This window comes from Ochotona curzoniae, unplaced genomic scaffold (assembly GCF_017591425.1).
Source record: "Ochotona curzoniae isolate NIBS_2020 unplaced genomic scaffold, NIBS_Ocur_1.0 contig_46, whole genome shotgun sequence".
Classification (NCBI taxonomy): Eukaryota; Metazoa; Chordata; class Mammalia; order Lagomorpha; family Ochotonidae; genus Ochotona; species Ochotona curzoniae.
In genome coordinates, this window is record NW_024466340.1 from 6,931,470 (window position 1) to 6,948,611 (window position 17,142).

General features: G+C 58.3%; 1 protein-coding gene across 3 annotated transcripts; it reads left to right on the forward strand.

The window, feature by feature from the left end:
* Positions 1 to 1,074: 1,074 nt before the first annotated feature.
* On the forward strand, positions 1,075 to 15,633 carry TCTN2 (tectonic family member 2). Of its 3 annotated transcripts, XM_040987122.1 has the most exons (18): positions 1,075 to 1,227; positions 1,324 to 1,431; positions 1,513 to 1,592; positions 1,922 to 2,117; positions 3,117 to 3,217; positions 6,245 to 6,441; positions 6,695 to 6,821; positions 7,269 to 7,410; positions 7,868 to 7,933; positions 8,572 to 8,706; positions 8,839 to 8,916; positions 11,548 to 11,628; positions 11,941 to 12,052; positions 12,428 to 12,534; positions 13,607 to 13,763; positions 14,800 to 14,925; positions 15,025 to 15,113; positions 15,253 to 15,633. In XM_040987122.1, exons 1-18 carry the CDS (start codon positions 1,152 to 1,154, stop codon positions 15,354 to 15,356), a joined length of 2,082 nt encoding a protein of 693 aa, XP_040843056.1. In that variant the 5' UTR covers positions 1,075 to 1,151; the 3' UTR covers positions 15,357 to 15,633. The 3 variants fall into 3 exon arrangements, with proteins under 3 accessions (XP_040843056.1, XP_040843054.1, XP_040843055.1); XM_040987120.1 differs by having other exon boundaries at positions 1,075 to 1,431; XM_040987121.1 differs by having other exon boundaries at positions 1,075 to 1,431; positions 1,513 to 1,589.
* The last annotated feature ends 1,509 nt before the right edge of the window (positions 15,634 to 17,142 follow it).

The window sequence follows — 17,142 nt, forward strand, 5'->3', positions numbered from 1 at the left end:
GGTCTCCCACGTGGGTACAGGGGTGCGAGTACTTGGGCCGTCCTCTGCCACTTTCTCAGGAACATCAGCAGTGAGCTGGATGGGAAGTGGGGCAGCTGGGACTTGAACCAGCATCCAAGTGTGGATGCCAGCATCACAGGCAGTGACCACAGCTCCCAGCCCTTCCTGTGTGTCCTGTTTGCGATCGCCTGATGGCTGTGCCAAGCTTCTGCCTGGTGCCTGCTTCTGCACCTGACCTCTCATGCCTTCATCACCCCGAGGAAAATGTCCCAGGCCGCTGTAGCTCTGGCCTGAGGAGACCCAGGGTGGATGCCTGCCCCCTGAGCCCAGCGTCCTGCAGACCAGCGCGTGCATGGGCAAGTTTCTGTTGTGCAAACTACTAACTAAATGGGGTCTTCTTGATGTAAAATTGACTTTGTGAATGACATCCTACAGATGAAGTGAGATTATGGATGGTGTCATCAGGCCATTTGCTCAGTGGCTAAATCCTTTCCTTGCATGCGCTGGGATCCATATGGGTGCCAGTCCATGTCCCAGCTGCCCTGCTTCCCGTCCAGCTCCTTGACTGCTGGGTCGGTGACTGTATCCGCGTTTGTTTGCCTTGGACACAGTTCCAGATATTTTAAAATGGCTCCTCGTTCATCAGCAAACCGGTATTCCCACTTGTCGGTTCAGAAGCTCCTGGCTTTGGGCTGGCTCAGTCCTACCTGTCACGGCCATCTTCTGTCTCTTCTGTCTTGCAAATCTGCCGTTTAAGTAAAAATAAATATATATTTTTAAGTTATGTGTATCTTGAAATGGATGTATAATTCATGAGACGCACTTTCTGCTACCGGTCACTTCCGGTAGCCCTCGCACGACCCTGCAGAGAGAAACCCCTCCTCCCTTGTTTGACAGGTGAGAAGGGAAACAGCAGCCCGGCTCGCCACACCTCCCGGGCAGGCGGGGCGACCTTCTTCCCAAGAGGCCTTGGTGGGCGGTCTGTGTGTCCCGCTGGTCCAATCAGAGCGCGCCGCTCCTCAGCCGGCCTTCGATTGGTGGTTGCCATAGCTCCTGGCGTTCGCTTGACAAGATGGCGGCAGCCTGTGGACCGTGATGTCTCCCCTGCTTGTAGGGCCCGCGCGGTTTAATTGGATCGCAAGGCGCAGGTCATGGGCTTGCCGCCCACTGTCCTCCTGGGGCTCCTCGTTCTTCACGGCGCACTGAGGCCGCTGCAGGGGGACGTGGGTGTGTCCGGCGGGGCGAAGGTTGAGGAGCCGGGGTTGGGGTCCCGGGAGCCTGCGTGCCTTGGGCTGATGACCCTGTCTTTTTCTTCTCCTCCAGTTTTCATCCCGTCTTTCATCCGAATGTCCAGCCTCGCGGTCAGCGCGTCTCTGGTCGGAGGCCCCGAGGATGTGGCGGTGACCCTGGCTGTGTTGCAAGCAGACTCAGGTAAAGAGTCCTCGGCGAGGTGGGACGGTGGGGAATGTGGGAGAGGCTGGGGACAGCTGGAGGATGCCCTCTGTCTCCTAGGACGGCTGCCCCGTCCGGCCTGCGGAGAGCCGCTCAGCAATGAGACGCAGGACTGGAGTCTGACGACCGTTCCGGGTGTGGTAAGGCCACCCTGCAGCAGCTGCTAGACACCCCTCCAGGCTAGCGACCCTGGGAAGCCCGTGAGGGGCCCTTCCTGAGGACAGGGTCCACAGCTTCCTCCTGGTGTTCTCAACAAGGTGCAGGCCCACCGGCTGGGCTCAGCCAAGCCCACCTGGGAGCCAGATCACCCAAGTCAAGTTCAGTCATCTCTGACAATCTGTGTCTGACTCAGCAGTGGGAATCAGGGTTTGCATGGGATGGAGCTTTTGGGGCAGGTGACTAGCGCTTGGGGCTCCTTCTCTGGGTGTCCATCCCTGTCTCCACTAGCCCTTCTGTATCTCTCTTTCAGCATGCGGTAGAGGTGACGGTCCGCTGGAGGGGGGACCGGCCACCATGTCCCCCCAACGAGACTATGCCCTTCTTGGCGCCCCCCTGCATTGTCCAGACCCTCTTGGTCTCCGCATCTCACAATATGTCCTGCCTGGCACACCTGCTCATCCAAGTGGAGATTTATGCCAACTCTTCTGAGACCTGGAACGCCTCAGGCAAGTGGTGCCCTGGGCCCAGAGCCGACCTGCTGCCTGTCCCTCGTGGGGCGGTGGCACCGTGGGCTTCAGGGGCCGACCTGCTGCCTGTCCCTCGTGGGGCGGTGGCACCATGGCCCCAGGGGCCGGCCTGCTGCCTGTCCCTTGTTGGGAGGTGGCACCATGGCCCCAGGGGCTGGCCTGCTGCCTGTCCCTCATGGGATGGTGGCACCATAGGCCCCAGGGGCTGGCCTGCTGCCTGTCCCTCATCGGGCTGTGGCATCCAGCTTGTATGCTGCTCCTGTGTTTTCTTATGTAAAAGGCTTTCCTGTCAACTGTTGAGGTTTTTATTATTCTTTTTTAAGATTTATTTATTTTTATTTGCAAAGGTAGATTTAGGGAGAGAAGGAGAGACAGAGAAAGATCTTCCATTGGCTGGTTCACTCTCCAAGTGGCCCCAATGGCCAGAGCTGAGCTGATCTGAAGCAAGGAACCTCCTATGGGTCTCTCACACGGGCGCAGAGTCCCAAGGCTTTGGACCGTCCTCCACCGCTTTCCCAGGCCACAGGCAGGGAGCTGGATGGGAGGTGGAACAGTCAGGACATGAACTGGTACCCACGTGGGATGCTGGTATTTGCAGGTGGAAGATTAGCGGTTGAATCAACATGTCAACCCCACAGCTTCAGTTTTATCAGCTAAAAAAAAGCAGTGAGTTGGAACAAAGAAATCCTTGATATTATCAGACTGTGTTGTGAAAAGGGATGTTTCGTTCGGCAGTGCATTTACCTGAACTTATAACTTTTACTCAACTGATGTGCAAGGTGCCCTGGGACTTGTCGGGCCCATGTTAACTGGCGTGTCCTCTTGGATTTGGACTGCTGTTGGAGCCCTGGCCCTGGGGCACGTGCAGGCCTCAGATGTACTGCATGTGCAGGACACGTCTTCCTGTTCCGTGTCAAGGACCTGAGGATGCTTTGTCAGCGTTTCGGGGCTGACCTCTTCCGTGTATGTGCTTTGCAGAGAACGTGACTGTCATTCCCAACCAGGCGTACCAGCCCCTGGGTCCTTGTCCTTGTAACCTGATGGCCGGGGCCTGTGACGTCCGCTGCTGCTGTGACCCGGTAGGTTCCTCGCCGAGACGCGCAGTGCCCACTCCTGTCCATGGCTGTTGAACAGAGGCTCTTCCAGCTCGTGCTGTATTCTGTGCTGCAGCTTGCTTTCCAATGGAGTGACTGTGTGCTTGCTTATCTGGTGGTGTCAGTCTTATTTACAGAAGGAAAAAAAAAAGCAACCGAATCTCCTGGGGCAAAACCATGATTGTGGAGCTGGTGCCTGAGAAGGGGGTGAGAGTGTTTAGTTTAGAAGACTTTAAGAAATCAGCAGAAGGAGCTAGGCTGCTTTGGTGGGCTTTTAGAATGGTGCAGCCGTCCCCACTGTCTAATTGTACAATGCCTCCGCCACCCCGGAAGAGCTCAGGTCCATTTCCAGCCCCACCAGGCCCGCCGGTTGGTACCCACTGTCTCCACCTCGCATCGGTGCACTCCTACAGTGCCTGCGCTTCCGTATCTGGGTCTGTTCCCATGGCATCCCATCTCCAAGTCCTGCCTGCGAGTGTCCATGCCTCCTCCCTCTTCCCAGCCTGAGTGTCCTCCACCCTGCCGCTGGGGCACTGGCTCTTACTAGCGTCATGTGCAGCCATTGTGAGTGGTGCTGCCGGGAACTCGGTGGGCAGTGCTGGTGTGGACGTCTGCTTCCGTTTCTCTGGGGTGTAGACCCAGGGAGGAAGCCACTGGGTCCCCTGGTGACTGTACCTTCATTTTATTGTTTGAAAGGTGGATTTTTACACAGAGGGAGAGCTAGAGAGATAGATCTTCCACCCACTGGTTCACTCCCCAAATGTCTGCAATGGCCGGAGCTGAGCTGATCCAAAGCCAGGAGCAGGAGCCTCCTCTAGGCCTCCCACATAGCTCTAAGGGTCCCAAGGCTTTGGGCTGTCCTCTGCTGCTTTCCCAGGCTACAAACAGGGAACTGGATGAGAGCTGGAGCAGTTGGGACATGAACTGACATCCATGTGGGATCCTGGCAAGTAAAAGGTGAGGATTTAGCCACTGAGCCATCACACCAGGATGTTTACATTTGATTTGTACATCCTTTTGTGATAAGGGCATTTAACCCCGTATCAGATCTGTCTGCTTAGCAGTTTTTTTCTATGTGCTGCCCTGGTTGGTCTCACAGAGTAGAGATGGAGGCTGCAGGTCTGGTCACTCATGGTGAGCCCCGTGGCTGGCCCACCTGCAGGCTTCCAGGCACCTTTAAATGAGCAGTGCAGCTAGGTGAAGTGTGCTGGTTTTGATTCCCTCCCAGCTTCTCATGTGTTTATGGTACTCTATGCCACAGCGCCAATCCCTGGCAGCATGTGGCATTGCAGCCTAGTGACACCATCAGGGAACTGCACACATTAATGTTGGTACACATTCTCCTCCAGCAGCATGATGGGGAGGTGGCGGTCAGCGTTTGGCTGAACTGTCTCCATTCTGCCTCAGATTGCCTACCTTCTGCCTCCAGCTTCCTCCTCATGCTGGGGAGGCAGCAGTGATGGCTGATATGCTTGAGTCCTATTGCTTGCGTGGGAAACGGACTGAGGTTCTAACCCCTGATTTCAGCTGTGGTTTCAACCCTGCCCTGGTCCAGCCCTGCCCTGGTCCAGCCCTGGTCCAGCCCTGCCCCAGCCTTGCCCCAGCCCTGCCCCAGCCTTGCCCCAGCCCAGTCCTAGCCCAGCTCCGGCTCTACCCTGCCCCAGCCCTGCCCCAGCCCTGCCTCAGCCCTGCCTCAGCCCTGCCCCGGCCCTGCCCTAGCCCAGTCCTGGCCCTGCCATGGCCCTAGCCCAGTCCTGGGCCAGCCCTGCCCCAGCCCTGCCATGGCCTAGCCCTGCTTACCCCTGGCCCAGCCCTGCCCCAGCCCAGCTCTGCCCCAGCCCTGCCATGACCCAGCCCTGCCCCAGCCCTGCCATGACCCAGCCCTGCCCTAGCCCTGCCCTGCCCCTGCCCTGCCCTGCCCCTGCCCCAGCCCCAGGCCAGCCCCAGTCCTGCCCTAACCCAGCCCCAGCCCTGCCCCTGCCCTGCCCTGCCCTGCCCTGGCCCTGCCCTGCACTGCCCTGCCCTGGCCCAGCCCTGCCCCAGCCCTGCCATGGCCCAGCCCTGCTCACCCCTGGCCCAGCTCTGCCCTGGCTCAGCCCTGGCCCTGCCCTGGCTCTCACAGACATCTGGGGAGCCAACCAGGAGATGGGAACTCTCTGCATCTCTGAAACATAAACTGGAACATCACTTAGGGGCTAGGGTTGCAGTGCCACAGGTTAAGCCACTGCCTGTGATGCCAGTACCCCATAACGGAGGATGTGTTCAAGTTCTGGCTGTTCCACTTGCCATGCAGTTCCTGCTAACGCACCCGAGAAAACAGCAGAGTCCAAGTGCCCGGGGCCCTGCATCCCTATGAAAGAGCCGCTTGGATCCCCGGGCCCCTGGCTTCAGGCTCAGCCAGCCTGGTCTGTGAGGCCATCTGGGGGAGTGAGCTTGTGGATAGAAGATCTCCCTCTCCTCTCTATTATTCTGCCTTATAAATGAACAATAATCAGAAGAAGAAAAAAGAAAATGTAACTCCCTGATCCCCAGTTCCCCTCCCTGCTAAAAACTCAGCCAGTAGATCACTTTTCTATCTTGATTAGTGAGGACTTGAGGATGCATTTTAAGATGTAGGTCTTGTCATCCTTTGAAACTGGGCAGAGGACTGATGAATGTGGGGTGCAGGGGCTTTGCCACGCTGACCCCTGGAGTCGGAGCTGTCTGCCCTGACCACAGTGTCCTGCGGCTTCTGTGGACCTAGGCCAGCGGCGACAGCCACGCGGGGACGTGCCCTCTCTTGTGGATCCCTGCTGGGGTCTGCTCTATCCTATCTTGGTTTCTCCCGTTACTTTTGGGGGGACCTCTGAAGTTCCTCGTGAGCTGGGGTTCCCACTGTCATGGAGGTAGTGCGTGTGGGGCCCCGGTGCAGCTGACCTGCAGGTTGCGGACTGCAGAGTGTGCTCTGCAGGGCTTGCGGGCATCCCCAGAAAGTGCGGGGCCCCTCATGGCCACTCCACGGTGGCTCCCCAGGAATGCTCCTCGGAGGTCAGGGAGCTGTTCGGGCGGTCCTGCTTCGGCGGTGTCTTCGGCGGCCAAGTCAGTCCTCCATGGGATCAGCTCTGCTCTGCCGGGCCGGCGCCACAAGCCCCAGACTGGTTTCCCCTGCTGTGTGTGCAATCGTCCCTGGCCAACTCGCCCTTCCTCGGCTACTTCTATCACGGTTCCGTGTGAGTACCCAGGCAGTGGGTAGCCGGCTCAGCGCCTCCCAGGCGGGGAGAATTGAACCTCATTGAGCGTGCATGGATTGACGGCCCAGAATCCTCTAGGGTGAGGGCTCCTGGGGCCTGTAGCTTCCTGTGTGGTTGACATGTTAGGACGGTCTGGGGTTTCCATGTTTTTAGACATAAAGAGCTTGAAAGAGCGCTGTGTTCTGGCAGAGGGAAGTGTGTGTCAGCCAAAGTCCTCCTTGCTGTCTTGCAGCTCGCCGGGCCCGTCCTCCGTCTTGGAGGCGCAGCTGGACACGGATCCGAAGGACTCCTCCCACTTTGGTTACAAGCAAGGCGATCCCATCATGACCCTGAAGAAGGCCTACTTCACTGTGCCACAGGTGATCGTTTCCATTGCAGTTCACTTACTAGAAAGAACTAGAGAGAGAAAGAGAGAGAGAGAGAGAAAGAGAGAGAGAGAAATCTATCCCCTGGCTCCCACCGTGGGTGCTCATAGCAGCCAGGGCTGCCGAGCCAGCGGCTCTGTCCATGTCTCCTGTCTGGGTGGTGGGGACTCAACCCCTTGAGCCATCATCTCCCACCCTCCCACTGCTGGAAGCCTGGAAGAAAAACAGAGGGGGCTGCGTCCCTGGGCACCCCAGTGGGGGTGGCCAGTACCCAGAGTCTGCTTGGTCAGAGCCTGACCCGTGGTTCCCACAGCTCGGTGAACAAATTAGCTGTTCTGCTAGAGCTGGTCAGTGTGTCGACAAAGGAGGCATCGTTGACGCCAAGCCAGCTTGGGGGCAGGCCCGCTTGGCCTTCACTCTATGGGTGTCCCCTGCCCTCAGGTGTCCCTGGCCGGGCAGTGCCTGCAGCATGTCCCGGTGGCGTTCCTTCAGAACTTTGATGCCCTGTGCGTCACTCCTCTGGACGCGTATCAGGAGCGAGATGCTATTATCAGCGCGAAGATCAGGAATGGGACCCTCGGAGGTATGTTCTGTCTGTGGGATCAGCTCTGCTCCTCTGGGACTCGTCTCCCCTGCCTCGCACGCAGTCCTCCCAGCCAATGTGCCCTTCCTTGGTTACTGGTATCATGGTTCTGTGGGTGCTGGCTTCATTTGTGTTGCACACATAGGAGTGGGACAGCCATGCTAAGTGCCATTGTGACTTCTTGAGGGATTGGCAAAATGTTTGCCAGTGGCCCCTTCCCTATACCTTTTGGTGCTGTGCCGTGCGATGGCTCTGAGAGGAGGGAGACTTGCCAGATTGTTGTCTGTGGCTTTTGGGGTTCCCTCAGCTCCGAGGAGGTGCCGGGAGTGGCAGTGTTCTTGTTTAATGGTGTTGGTGCGGGGAAGTGGTTTGTACTAGTGACAGGTTTGTCTGGTCAGTGTCCCTTTGGTCACTGGGCTGGGTGGGCCCAAGGAAGTTCCCGTCTGCACCCTTTCAGGCATAGTCACACCGAAAGTGACCTACAAGGAGGCCACTGGCCGCAGCAGACTCATCGCCTCCGCAGGTACTTGCACGTTAGGCTTCACGTCATTTCCGCAGGGGTGGGCCAAACGGGTGTTGCACTGAGTCAGTGACGCTGTAGAACAAAGGCGCTCCGGCAGTTGGAAGTTCCAGCCAGCACCCAGCACTTCCCCGTCCATCTGTTCTGTGGGCCTGTGCGAATTTCCACGAGCTGCAGGCAGCAACTTCCCAGGCCTCGGATGAGACCGAGTCCAGGCTGCATGCTCCTGGCCCCATGGTCAGATCACTGAGGACTTCTCGGCCTTTCCCTGGTGACGCAGGCAGCTCGGCTGATGCTGCGGGGCTTTGTTTCAAATGACAGATCCTGCGTGCGTGCTTGTTTTCAAGGAGTTGTAATGCTGCAGTTTATTCCTCACACCATCAAGTGTCAGGCGCGTGGGGGACAGAGCTGGCCCCCTGGGAGGGGGGATGCTCCCTGAGGGCGCTGTGTGTCAAGCTCTGAGCCCGGAGCTGCGATATGAAGGGCAGGGACAGACCTCACAGAGGAGCGGGGGCAGGAACAGGCGGGCTGGCTGCTGTGTGATGTGCTGTGCTGGGGAGCTGGCGTGAGGCAGCAGGGGCCGCTCAGGGTGTGGGCAGGGAGGACCAGCCTGTGTTCACGTCTGTCCCTGGGAACTGCAGAGACCCCTGTAAGGAACGGGTCAGCCCTCAGGAACGTGACCCTGGAGGAGCACTACCTCTTCAGGTGGGACAACAACACCATCCGTGAGATATCCGTCCAAGTTCTCAGGGCGGAAGTCCACGCCCCCCGGACAGGTGAGGCTGGGGATCCGCCCCTCAGGCCTGCTCACCATTCAGTCCAACAGGCAGTTGTGTGGTGGAGGCCTTGGTGCCGTGGAGAAGTGAGGCGGAGCCCTCACACTGCCCCTTTCATTGCTCTGTGTCCAGGGAGCCTGACCCAGAGATTCACTGTGCGGTTCTTAAGTGACAACAGCGGTGACGAGAAGGAATCCTCGGGAAACCCAGGTGGGGCACGTGCGTGCAGTGCGGGTCCCGCAGGCCAGGCTGCGCTCACACCGTCGCACGGCTTTCGGCTTGGCAACTCCGCCCTCCTGTCTTGTCTATTTCTTTCAGAAAGTGCTGTCTCTGGTTAACACAGCCGTTCTCCTCCTCTTTAGCTGCGGGCCTTGTGGAAAAGCCAGTGCGTTTCAAGTGTGGGTGGAAGCTGCTTTTTATTTTATTTTATTGCTAATTTACTTTTCAGTGTTGTTCACATAGTTGAGATGGAAGCACAGCCACGCAGGCCACTGGTTGGGATGGGGAGGGTCCTTGAGGTGTGAAGGAAGTGGGTGGGACAAATGTTTCCAAGATGTTCCTTTTTCTCTGGTATCTGGTGGGCGGGGAGGAGAAGGGGTGCGCGTTCCTTGCTGCCAGCCTGGGATCGGGGCTGGCCACTTGATCTCTTCTTCGAGACCCTGGTGTGAGCAGCTCGTTCGGAGGGTGTCACTTGAGTGGCTTTGATGGTTCATTGCTGCAGGCTTGAGATCCTGCCAAGGCCTGCTGGTTGACCAAGTCCACCGTCGCGTATGCTCAGCCCCAGACACTTGCTACAAAACTTGTCCAGGAGTGCAGTCCAAACTATTCTGCTTTCCATCTGCTGACGAGGCACTTGGTGTCCTCCGCTGGCCTAGATGAGCTGGCTGGCCTGTCCTCCATGTGGATCTGACATGCTGTCCATACACAGGCCTCAGCCACTGAGGAGGCCAGGCCCCAACACGTGCACTCCAAGGTTAGCACACGGATTTTATGATCTTCCTGTGACCAGGGTTGGTTTCCTGTAAGTTCACATGAACTGTGGGGCTGGGGTGGAACTGAATAGACAGCCTGCATATACCAGTGAGTGAGTTGGCTGGTGCAGGTGACAAACGGAACCTGACCCTGCCTTGGCTGATGCACACACAAGTCGGGTCTGAGGTCACCACAGGCAAATTTCTTGGGGGACTGCTCAACTAGACCACTGGACTCAGACCCTGGCCACAGGGGAAGTCATGGGATGTGTTGTCTGATGTTGTAGTGCATGTGTCAGGGCCGGGCCTCCTTAGTCGCTGATGCCCGTGCAGTGGACAGTAAGTCCAGATGCACACAGGGCAGTGGACAGCCAGCTCATCTAGACCAGCAGAGGATGGAAAGCAGAACAGTTTGGACAACAGTACTAGCCAAGCTTTGTGGCTTGTGTCTGGGTTTTCAACCAGCAGGCCTTGGAAAAATTTTCTCAACCTTGGGGCATTGAAACCAACAACTTCTCAGAACCATCAGCCCCCTCAGAACACTCTCACCACGTTAGTGTTTCTCAGTGTTACCGGAAGACTGTCCCGCACCTATGGCTGCTGATAGAGTTTGACAGCAAAGAACGCCTCCCCCTCTTTCCCTCTCGGCCTGTGGTCACAGGAGAAAACAAACTCACGTCCCCTTGCACCTGACCCTCCCCACCCTAGTCATGAGCCCACGTGGGTGTGCATCCCTCCCAACTGTGTAGGCAATAAGAAAAGAGAATACGAGATTAGAAAAGAAAGTTAGGGCAGACGTGTGGCCTGCTAATTGAGACACGTGCCCGCATCCCCTATCACTGTGTGAGTTGGGGACTCGGCCCTGTTCCAGACTCCAGCTTGTGTTGATGGTCCCCTGGGAGGTAGGAGGCAGGAGGTGGCCACGCAGGTGGCCGTGCAGGTGGCTGGGCTCCTGCCACCCTGTGGGATACCTGGTTTGCTGTCTTGGCTCCCGCCTTTGGCTGTCCTGGGTATTTACTGAGTGAGCTCCGTCCATCTTTGTCTCTCAAATAAACTAAATTAACAAATAAATTTTTAAAAAGTATTTATTTTCATTAGAAAGTCAGATACACAGAGACGAGGAGAGACAGACAGGAAGGTCTTTTGTCCAATGATTCATTCCCAAGTGACCACAACGGCCGGAGCTGAGCTGATCCGAAGCCAAGAGCCAGGAGTTTCTTCCACGTCTCCCACATGGGTGCAGGGTCCCAAGGCTTTGGGCCATCCTCAACTGCTTTCCCAGGCCACAAGCAGGAAGCTGAAAGGGAAGCAGGCCGCTGGGATTAGAACTGGTATTCCTGTGTGATCCTGGTGAGGTTTAAGGCAAGGACTTTAGCCGCTGAGCTACTGTGCCAGGCCCAACAAATAAAAATTTAAAAAGGAATAAATGCAAAGACTGGAATCTTTGTTAAAAAAAAATTGATTGATTGAGTCAGAAGCGAGAGGGTGGATGAGTGGTCTGTGTACGTGGGCTCTGTCTCTGTTGGGGGAGGGCTCTGGAAGAGAGGCCCTGTCTTCAAGGAGTTGGCTGTGTCCCTTGGAGAGACACTGACGTGGCGTAACCCCACGTGCCACAGCAGCAGCCCAAGGAAGCAGTCCGGACAAAATGTGACGGACATCTTAGTGGTGAAGTGTGTTGTGGTTATTTTTCCAAGTTACTGTGAGATATGTGTAGTAGCCAGCCATCTCCTGCTGCCCTCCGAGGTGCACTAGCAGGAAGCTGGACGAGCGGCGGAGCAGCGGGGATTCCAGCCCGCACGCCCCGTGGGAGGCTGGCTCGCGATGGCCTCAGTTAGGGAGAGAGCTGTTTATTCTCATTGTGTCTGTCTAGGTTACCAACTTGGCAAGCCTGTCCGAGCTCTCAGCACCGACAGACCAAATCAGGTGACAAGTTTATACGTCTGGCAGTCAGGTAAGTGGCTTGGTTATTCTGGCTAGCCCCCTTGGTAAGCTGGAATTCGGAGTCTTACCGTATTCCAGATCAAGTCTGCAGTGTCCTTCTGGCCCAGCAGGTTTGGGCACGGGGCAGTCGCCTTGGGCTGTAAGGAATGCCCGGGGAGCGTGGGGCCTTCTCACCATTGCAGCCTGCAGCCTCACTCCCGCGATGCTCCTGGGGGCACTGGAGTAGCTCCACTCTCTGTGTGGTGCTCTGCCTGTCGGCAGATGCTGACAAGAACCCTTCAGCAGGCGAGAAGGAGGGGATGACGGCCCGCCTCTGTTGCAGCTGGCAGGGGGCTGTGCTCCTCAGCAGCTCGCAGGCCTGTCGTCTTTGGGGAAGATGTGTCCTCTGGGTGCCTGCTGGACGTCAGGATTGATGAGAACTGCACTAGGCTGCGGTAAGTCCCCGTACCACAGATGACTGCCCGCAGTTAACTCGCTGCATGCATGCATCGGAGCTTTGGAAATGCAGGATGGGCATTTGGCATAGTGGTTATGGCACTGTTCAGCAGTGCCTGGGGTCGGGTGCCAGCTGTCATTTAAAAGTTTCATTTTTGTATTTGTAAAACAGAGGGGGGCAGTAATACTGGGAAGGAGCATGCCCAGTTCCCTTTCTCAGCCTTCACTGAATTCTAGGACGCACATCTCCCACCTGGCCTTGGGTTCCTCTCAGGTCCAGCTGGACACTGGCAAGGACGGCTGGTCCAGAGCTGCGCCGGGGGGCAGTGCCCACACCTGCTCCTGGAGCTGCGGAGCGTCTTCCTCTCTTGCAGGGAGAATGTTGCTGAAAGGCTCAGCTCACTAATACAAGCAACGCACGTGGCGACGAGAGGCAACTCCGACTCCAGCGACCTTGGCGATGGCTGGCTCGAGGTCATACGTAAGTCAGAGCTGTGCGTGCGTCCTCATGTGCCGTGGTCACCCCAAGGCCCTCCTACAGTTCTCACATCAGAGCTCAACCTGGAAGGTCACCTTTCTGCTGTGGTTACCCTGGGCACATGGGCCAATGGCCAACTGCCTGGGAATCCACACAGGAAGCCATGTGGACACCTGCCTGGGAATTCTCACGGGGCCACCTGCTGTACTGTCTCCCTCCCTCATGATGGGGTCCCCTAGCACCTGGGCGGCCAGGGAGCATAGAAGATGTCTGACTGAGGGAGGGCTCCCGGGTGGCCTTATGTTGACCTGGACCCTGCTCAGGGCATGAGACACGGTGGTCTACTCTCAATAGCTGCCAGAACCCAGAGCTAGGCCACATGCTGACCCCTGGGGGTACAGGGAATCCATGAAAGCGCCTGAGGAGGAGTAAGCATGGGACCCACGTCTCCACCTGAGCCCGGGCGCCAGGCCTGAAGGCAGAGGTGGTCGGTCGTGCAGCCTTGGCTGTGGGAGGGTTTGCGTCAGACTCACATTGGAGCCAGGGTGTGGCCTGGAACCTGGTTAGTAAACAGCAGATGTCAAACGCACAGGAAACAACGTGTCCTGGAGAGCGTATTAGCGACCTTTCACCCCTGGCTGGCCCAGCTACCTTGGCTGGCAGATGAATGAAGGTCAGCTTCCCATTCAACTCCTTTCTGCTCCAGTTGTTTTGCTCATGTGGCAGCATGTTCCGGTGTCACCCTGACAGCCTCAACCACTTGGTGCATCTTGCTGCTCTTAACTGCAGCTGTGCTTCTGTGGAAAAGCAGGTGGCAAGCCAGCAGAGTGCAGAACCCGAGCTGTGCCGTCTGCTCTCGGGGTGGGCGTCAGGCCCTGGAAGGCCCCGGCCACCTACTGAACCTTTACGGCAGTGCTTTTCTGCATGGCTGTGGGTGCCGGCCTCTGCCGAGGTGGCTAGCACCCCTCCGAGGTTGATGCCTTGCTCGTGAGCTTCCTGCTGATGAGCCCTGTCTGGCTCTGGGGGGGCGGGTGTCCTGACACCGTAGGAAAAGTGTACCTTCCCACACCTGTAGGTGTAGACGCCCCCGATGCGGGTGCAGACCCGCCTGCCGGCAGTGCCCACGGCCTGTGCCCGGACGTTCCTGCCCAGCTGAGCATCCGCATCCTGGTCGCACAGGCGGGCGCCGTGGAGGGGCACCCCCAGTGGCAGATCCTCGGTGTGGAGACGAGGTATGGGTCCGCCTCAGGGCAGTGCGGCTTACAGCATACAGCGAGGCAGCGCTCAGCAGGATGGCTGGGGTGACTTGCCACAGCATTTGTGGAGCCAGGTGTCAGGATGCAAAGATGGTGGTGGGGGTAGGGCTGAACATGCTCTGTGGTGCCTGGGTGCTCTTGGCCTGCTGACTGGAGAATACTGGCCAGAGCCTGGAGATGGGGGCCACAGTCACGCCAGCACGAGTTGTGGGGCTCTGCTGAGCTCCGTGTGGCCTTGAGCAGTTACTTCTCCCTGAGCTGCCGTTTGCTCATCTGTAAACCGGGACTAGGTCCTGCAGGAGTCGGGCCTCTTGCCAGTTCTGTCTCTGGCACACTGACCCGGGCCACAGGAAGGTTCTGGGTCGTAGTGTGCGAAGGTGTACTCACAGGCCGTGGCACCTGCGTGGTCTGGGCCTGTCTCTTGTCACTTCTCAGCTGCTCTGTCCTCTGGGTATGGATTCCTTCTCAAGAGACAGCAAGGGTGAACAGCAGCAGTTCTGGGTGTCTCCTGCTGGAACCTCTTCCAGCATCTTCCGCACAAGCTGTCTGGGCTTGGTTTTTACTGGTGTGGTGGGGTCACGTGGTCAGCCCTTCCTGAACCAGTTGCTGCGGCTGGGTGCTCAACAGTGCTGACTAGCTGGCCTCAGGTGACCATCTCCACCTCGGCATCAGCCTGGTCCCTTCTGGTGAGCTGAGAGTGGACAAGGGCAGTTCCCGAGGAAACAGTTTCCAGAAGGAAAGAGGACTGCCACACACTGTGGGCAACAATGTCAGGGATCAGCCCGAGCCCACCCCATGGTGCCGTTGGGGCTCTGTAGGGGAGGGGTGTAGAGCACTTCAGCCTGTGCCGGGGACAGAAGGTCCACGGGGTCTCCAGGAGGCTACGAGGCAGCTGGCAGGGTACTTCAAGACAGTCTGGTACCCAGGTAAACTTTGAGTCCCACATTGCCCTAGCACGTGGCAGACCAGGAGTGAGGGGTGCTGGGTAGTCGGCGTCATCCTTCCCTCCCAGGATCTTCACGGTGAACTGGCAGTACCCGTGTGGCCTCACCTGTGAAGACAAGGCCGCCCTCCTGCCCGTCACCACCTCGGTCCGATTCATCACAGTCCCTGCACAGCTGCCCCGCCCGCTGACCAGGTAACCCAGCACATGGAAATGACACGTTCAGAGAGAGATAACTTGTTCTCCCCACTCACTCCCCAAAGTTGTGGTACAAACTGTTGAAACGTTTTGTAGGTTCCAGATCAACTTTACTGAGTATGACTGCAACAGAAATGAGGTGTGCTGGCCACATCTTCTCTATCCGCTGACCCGGTATTACCAAGGTAGGGCAGTGAGAGCCTGGACAGAGGCAGTGTGTGGGTGTCATGCCATGGCCTCAGCCCCCACACAGTCCGGCTGCCTCTGCCCGGCTGAGGCCAGCGTGAGGGACTCACTTGGGCCCCCGGGCCCGCTGTCTTCCAGGAGAGCCTTACTCCCAGTGTGTCGCCAAGGGCTTGCTGCTGGCCTGGTTCCTGTTGCTGGCTGTGGTGCTGAGTAACCCCTGCACCCGGATCCGCCAAGGCTGACTTCCTAAGGGATGTTGGCAGCTCCCTACCCCCCATGCCTCTGCAAACTTTAATAAACAAAACATGGTATTTTCGTATAAAGTTTCCAAGTGTCCCGTGACTGACCCAGGTGCTGTGGGCCCTGCAGAGGGAGCCTCCTCTGCACTAGAACCCACTGCACCACTAACACTGTGCCAACCACTGCTCTCATCCGTAGCCGGGCCCAGCGCCAACCACTGCACTCACCCCACAGCCGGGCTCAGCGCCGAGTTCACCCTGCAGCCAAGCCCAGCGCCAACCACTGCGCTCACCGTACAGCTAGGCTCAGCGCCGAGCTTAGCCCACAGCCAGGCCCATTGTCGACCACTGCTCACCCCACAGCCGGGCTCAGTGCCAAACTCATCCCACAGTCGAGCTCACCCCGCAGCAAGGCCCAGCGCCGACCACTGCTACCCCCGTCCCCCCAGCCGGGCTAGTGCCGACCACTGCTCTCCCCCCGCAGCCGGGCTCAGCGCCGACCACTGCTCTCCCCCCGCAGCCGGGCTCAGCGCTGACCGCTGCGTTTACCCCGTAGCCGGGCTCAGCGTCAGGCTCACACCACAGCCAGGCTTTTTAAAAATTATTTATTTTTATTGGAGATTTATAGAGAGAAGGACAGACAGGATCTTCTATATGCTGGTTCACCCTCAAAAGGCCACAACAGCCAGGGCTGGCCCAGACCAAAGCCAGGACCCTCCTCCAGGTCTCCCTGCAGGGTCCCAAGGATTTGGGCCGTCCTTGACTGCTTTCACAGGCCACGAGCAGGGCGCTGGATGGGAAGTGGAGCTGCTGGGACATGAACCAGCACCCAGGTGGAGGCTTAGCTTACTGTGCCGCAGCTGGCCCCAGAGCCCATCTTTAAAGGAAGCTGGCCTTCCACCCACCAGTAGTTAAGATGCCCATTGCCCTTTGGCTTCCTTCCTGTAAGTGGGCACCCACATGGATTGAGTTCTGAGCTCCAGACTGTGGCATAAAGCCTTAAACATGCATCCCATGCACGCTCAGAGGACCAATGTAGGAGAAAGGTGGGGACAAGGGTGGGGTGGGGACACCAAAATCCGCGTGTCCCAGCGACCTGAGTGCAGGCTCAGAATCAGGTAACCTTGAGATGTTTCCGGGGCCAGGCGAGGTGGGCACAGGGAGCGCGCCCGGTGCGGGGTGGGCGTTTTGGGGGTGTGTCTCCGGGCGGGGTGGGGTGTTTATATGGAGGCCAAAACAAAGAAGCGGGCGCGCGCGGGGTCTGTCGGGCCTTGTGGTGGAGCGCTGATAGGGCCTTTCTGGCCTCTGCGAGTCCACAGGTCACCGCCAGGCCAGGCAGGGGGGTTCTGGGTGTTGTAGTCCCTTGGCCCGGCCGCGTCAGCCGCCTTCTCCTTCCGGGCCTCCCCTCGCACCCACCGCGACGGGGCCTTTCATCCTGGCCTTTACTGAAGGGCCGGGCGAGGGGGAGACCCCAGGCGGCTCCGCTGGCGGGGAGCGGGGACGAGAGTCTCCTTTTCCTGTCAGAAGGATCGACTTGGCCGTCACCTGTCACTCTTGGTCGCAAGCCGGTGATTGGTCGTTGAGCCGTCCTAGCAGGAGGATTTTTCCATGTGGAAAGCGGTCCTCTCTCTTCTCGGTGGAAGTCCGTGCGCCCGTGCAGGGTCCGCGCCGCTCGGCTTCCTGCAGCCGCAGTCCCGCGCGCCCATTGGCCGGCCGGCGCGGGACGCGGGGCGGGACGCGGGGCGCGACGCGGGGCGGTACCGGAACCGGCGGCGGCCGCGGTGGCAGG

What these genes read in the sequence shown, in the direction of transcription:
- TCTN2 (XM_040987120.1), top strand. Translation starts at nt 1,152, where the DNA reads ATGGGCTTGCCGCCCACTGTCCTCCTGGGGCTCCTCGTTCTTCACGGC. An exon ending in TGACGACCGTTCCGGGTGTG is followed by an intron (nt 1,593 to 1,921) that starts GTAAGGCCACCC and finishes TCTCTCTTTCAG; the next exon opens with CATGCGGTAGAGGTGACGGT. An exon ending in TGAGACCTGGAACGCCTCAG is followed by an intron (nt 2,118 to 3,116) that starts GCAAGTGGTGCC and finishes TGTGCTTTGCAG; the next exon opens with AGAACGTGACTGTCATTCCC.